The sequence below is a fragment of the Camelina sativa genome, chromosome 4 (assembly GCF_000633955.1).
Source record: "Camelina sativa cultivar DH55 chromosome 4, Cs, whole genome shotgun sequence".
In the NCBI taxonomy this organism is placed as follows: domain Eukaryota; kingdom Viridiplantae; phylum Streptophyta; class Magnoliopsida; order Brassicales; family Brassicaceae; genus Camelina; species Camelina sativa.
This window is the reverse complement of record NC_025688.1, coordinates 17,285,206-17,290,223: the sequence shown is the minus strand read 5'-3', so window position 1 is coordinate 17,290,223 and position 5,018 is coordinate 17,285,206. Positions and strand designations below refer to the sequence as shown.

The following is a 5,018-nucleotide window of genomic DNA, read 5'->3' as shown; positions in this document are numbered from 1 at the left end:
CAGGATATTGATGGTAGTCCTCTATCATGTTTTGTCGAACTGCTTGCCAATATATCAAAATCTGCAGACACCATCAGCACCCTTTGGGTTGTTAATATCCCTGCGACATATCCTCGAGGTGTTTCTTGCCATTGAACCTGTACATTTTGAGACAACAATAGAACTAATTCAGGGGGAAAGAATACTTTGGGGATCTAAAAAAAATTCTAAAAATTTCTACATAATACAAAAGTTGATTGACCAAAATTTCAGGAACAATTATATCATTGACCCCTCTCGAATTAATCAATTATTTACGGCAATAGAACAGCTAACACCAACACGACGAGTCATTTTCCTGTTATTATTAAGTTCTGAACGAGATAATTTTACTTTAAAAGATAACTGGCCAGGTGTAAGCCACATCAAAGGGTAAGGAATAATACGACTGCATTTACTGGGCTGGTCACAGAATCAGAAACTAAATATCAAAAGTTTATTTGGCCGAGAATTCTACGGAACTATTACACTACTAGTAAACAGTACGAGTAATAACAGATGTTGCAGTCTGCCTGTACCAGCAATCAGGAGAACATTCATGTTTTGTAGGGATTTTCATACCTGAAGAGCTATTTCATGTTTCTTCAACTTGATGGACTTTCGTCCCTCGCCTTGTGTTGAAATATAATGACCATCTGAAGCTGAGAGACGATAGCCCTGAAACAACTTTGCCAACCCAATTTGGGTTCCATTACAAGCAAACATCAGAGTGGACTCTGTAATTTAAAGAGACATCAGTTAGCGATGGCATGGTCCCATTGATAAGTAATTTTCAAGAATGAGTTTATCTGATGCAACACCTATCGGTGTGGAAAAAACACGATCGACTTCTGTCTCAAACAAGAATTGTTGTGGACCCTGAATTCCAGAAACATTCGTCTCCTTGGTTTGCTTCTCTTCAGATAATAGATTCTTCTCATTCTCTTCTATTGTGGTAAGTTTTGGGAAGATATACATAGACAGTCCTGTCTTATCCTCGTCAAGAATTGCAAATTGATCGTCATTTGGGCCAATAAAGGCAGCATCACAACCTGCATAACAAAAGGTAAGCTTTGAGGTTAGTCCTCTCTTGTTCGTTTACACATTCAGAGACACAGGAAAACGAAAAGGATGAACGCCTTAAATAATTCTAATCTTGCATCTCTTTCAAGTCAATAGAAAACTTATTGAAACCTTCAGCATCCTTGATTGTTAGTCTCTAGGGTAAACAGCAGTAGACCCTAGCATCTATCTCAGTAGAAAGACCACCAACTGTTTTATAGCATACATTGTACCTCTGGTATATCTAAATGATTGGATGCAGTATGATACCACTTACTGTTTTCAAAAACTACAAATTCTAAGGCAGGATAGAAAGTTCTTTTAAGAGTAGCAAGGGAATCCAATGATTAGACAAACCTTTAGCAGTGCTTCCTTTGCTATTAGGCAGCTGAGAACCTGTATTTTCCCAGTAAAGCACAACTTCATTCGTAGCACCACTGAATTCAAAGACAACCAGAAAGAGGTGCCTTTTACGACTGTAAACAATGTGCTTCGAATGATATTCTACATTTCCGGGAATCTGGAACAAAAAAAAGGTACTTTAAGTAAAAGGAAACCAGTAATTGAAATGCGATCACATGATATCAGATAATACCGATGTGTACAGCTTCTTGTAGATGTTGTCCGTTCCAGAACAGAGATTGTGTGCCATGAGGTTAAGGCCCTCGATATAAAAGGCTCTAATAGGATAATGTAGAACTCTATTTGGCTTATTGAAGAAATTCAGCTCCAAATGAAATGGCTGTCAATAATCAAATCAGTTAGGCCTAAAACAGATATTACAGAAAATAAGCTCTAAACAACAGTTACATGCCTGGCAAACAGGAATGTCTTTAAGTTGATCCTTTGTATCCACGACGGTAATAAGGGGTAACCTTGATATTGGTGCAGTTTTGGCATGGCCCTCCATAAAATGCTGCAAGGATTAAGTCATGGACTTAGCTAAAAATAATTCCTAATAATAAAACAAACATAATGTCTAAGAAAGAAGGTAAAACAGTCATACACTGTACAAAAACGCCTTCCGTGCAATATCTGAAATTGTTAGCTGACTCTGGCTGCAGAAAAGTAATAGAGTGAATGAAGCAGATGAAATATGAAAAGCGTGAGTCATTCGGTAAGGAATTCACGGCATATTCACACCACATGATAGAAATTTTTTTTACGAAATTTCCAACCCTAATTGCATGAGAATATCCACCTACCCCTTGTGATGATGCTCTTGTAGCAGAGCTTGGAGTTGATGCTCGGCTAAAATTCCAGAGGAACCCATCGATGAAAGCTTTTCCTTTAGAACAGAAGCTGTTAATCACTTCAAATGTTAGAAACCAGGATATTGACACCAAACATCTCTGGCCGAACCCACAACCCTTGTTGTTAACAGAAGATTGGCGACTCTCAAGAGACACATCCATACAGCTTAAGAAGAGTATCACTTGTTATGTTCAAATAAAATTTGTGTTCACCTGAAGATCCCCTAGCACTTTGCAGAACTGCAAAGAGCTGCTTCCTTCCTTCCCTAGTCTGAGCTGCTCGATTTTGAGTGTTTTCATTACCCGCCATGTTCTGTATAAAAATCCAGTATGTCAAAGACAGAACCCACACTTCTACTTAAGCGAGGAATGCCAATAGGAAGTTAAATGAATATTCTTAACTGCAAAAATCAAAGCTGCTAAGTTCAGCTTTGGGTGAACTTCTATAGTTTTGATTCGTGGTAAAGGGTAAACAGCTTCCCCACCCTGTTGAGAGAGAATTCTAGGAATGTCTATCGATTCCATAGCTGAAAAGAAAAACAATAAAAAGGATAGTGCTACAATGCGTAATCAAAGTTTCCAAACCAAATAATGGAAATGAGGAAAGACATCTCCTCTTTAAGAGACAACAGACTTACCAGCAGGCTCAAAAAAGTTTGTTTGTGTTGAAGGCCTGTTGGGATTGATTATAACCCGTGTCTTCCACACTTGAAGAGATCCATCCTTGGACACAGTGACAAGTACACGCAACATAGGAAGCCAGGAAATAGAAGTAATGGGTTGCGAACCCACTTGAGTTCTGCAGTTGTTCCAATATAAAACAAACAGGAACGAATTATTATGAGAAAAAAAAAAGGGACAGCAATATCACAACGAAAAATGACTTACATTCCAATCATGTTAGGTCTTTCAGTTGAAACATCCCATGCTAAAAGTGTACCCCTCCTATCTCCAACAAAAATCCATTCTAGTGTTGGGTGAAAAGCAAACGAACTAGCGCCAATGAGTTTAATAGTATTATCAACTGCGAGGATAACAAAGAACTGGTTTAAGTGGTAGCTATCGCTCAGGATAAACCAGGTGAAAAGAATAAAGACAATGAGATATATGAGATCCTCCTATACTCACGCTGTAATGTATAATGAACAGCATAAGTATGAATGTTATAAGCTCGTATCAACCCCTCTGCATATGCTACATACTGAAACGACACAACGTTGAACAAAGAAGTTAACCATATATACAACAAAGTCAGATTCCACTCACCAAGATGGAAAAATGAGGATGTTATATCATACCAGGACAGGAAGCCGAGGGTGACAAGCAATGTTGACAATTGGTTTCTTCAGGTCTGTCTTAATCTTTGTTGGAGCTCTTCCACCTTCAACAGTTCCAACAACTACAACAAAGAATAATAAAAAGGAAATCAGAAAAATAACACCCACTCGTACACCTAAATATAATAAAACTAAGAAACGATTAACCAAACCTGTAACACTCATTCTTTTTGGGAATCCAAAAAACACAACAGGTTGGAGTGGCGTAACAGCAAGATGAACTTCTGTATCCGAGGAAATGTGCTCACTCCTCTTCTCCGGTGAATGCAAGACACAAGTCTGCTCCGTCTCAAAATCACATGACCTAATTGTACAATCCTAAACGATCCACAAACATTAAATCAGTTAAAAAAAACGCTGATCACCAAAGCTAAAACTAGTATTCCAAATCTCTATATAGCATTTTGAAGAGATTAACCTCAAGAATGGCAACAACAGCATTGCTGCTAGTAGGACTATACAACATTTTAACAGCTGGAGATCCAATGTCAATGGATGCGATCTTACACCCCGTCAATGCATCAAATTCTGCAAACCAATAGGTCTTTCATTCAACATCGAAACATCACAACTATGAAACTTCATAATTAATCGCGGAGATATCTATACCCATGATGTGAGAGCCAACGGCAACAGCGATTACAGCCTGAGTCGGATGAAACGCCGCCGTATGAGGTTGTAGCGGCTTGCTCACACCGCGGCCAACGTGGCGTAGATCCAGATGCTGCACCGTAGCCCACTCCATAACTCCTGAAAGACAAAGTCCAGTTCATAATCGTCGCAATTACGATTTAGATCGATCAAGAGAACGAGAGAAGCTGATATAACAAAGATTACTGATCTGAGAAATTTTCAAAATTGGAAAATTCGTTGATAGCTTCAACTGTTCATTTTTGCTTTTACCTGCTCCTCTTAGATCCGTATAGAGATCACGAGTTCATCAATTTGCTTCTTCAAATCTGATGCTTAACACACGAAGGTTTTTTAGAAAACAGAGTGAGATCGAACGGGAAGAAGATCAGAATAATCAATAGATTTATTTAACCGGTTGAAAAAAGGTAGACGACGAAGACGAACATCGAACCAAAAAAAAATGTCAAATTTTTGGGTCGGGTTGTTCGGATCTCTCTTTCCGCTTCGGGTCTTTCGGGTGGTCCTTTCTCTAACTAGTAAACGACGCCGTTGTTTAACACCCTCCAAATTTTAATAAATGGGCCTAAATGGGCTTTAATAGTTCTTTGATAAAGTCTTTTTTTTTTTTTTTTTTCACTTTAAGAAATTTTTTTTCGAATTTTGAAGAGATAATATTTACAAAAGACTGTTGACAAAAAAAAAAAAAAAAAAATTT

At 38.1% G+C, this 5,018-nt stretch overlaps 1 protein-coding gene across 1 annotated transcript in view; it reads right to left on the bottom strand.

Moving 5' to 3' along the window:
• LOC104783985 overlaps nucleotides 1-4,741 on the bottom strand; it is a gene marked incomplete in the record, with an annotated part of 11,185 nt that extends 6,444 nt beyond the window's left edge. The window contains 18 exon segments of the mRNA XM_010509071.2: nucleotides 10-137; nucleotides 601-755; nucleotides 840-1,070; nucleotides 1,438-1,600; nucleotides 1,676-1,822; nucleotides 1,895-1,996; nucleotides 2,087-2,138; nucleotides 2,286-2,382; nucleotides 2,547-2,646; nucleotides 2,736-2,860; nucleotides 2,972-3,132; nucleotides 3,222-3,357; nucleotides 3,462-3,534; nucleotides 3,632-3,732; nucleotides 3,823-3,988; nucleotides 4,089-4,198; nucleotides 4,280-4,420; nucleotides 4,574-4,741. Of these exon segments, the coding sequence (XP_010507373.1) occupies nucleotides 10-137; nucleotides 601-755; nucleotides 840-1,070; nucleotides 1,438-1,600; nucleotides 1,676-1,822; nucleotides 1,895-1,996; nucleotides 2,087-2,138; nucleotides 2,286-2,382; nucleotides 2,547-2,646; nucleotides 2,736-2,860; nucleotides 2,972-3,132; nucleotides 3,222-3,357; nucleotides 3,462-3,534; nucleotides 3,632-3,732; nucleotides 3,823-3,988; nucleotides 4,089-4,198; nucleotides 4,280-4,415 (2,183 nt within the window).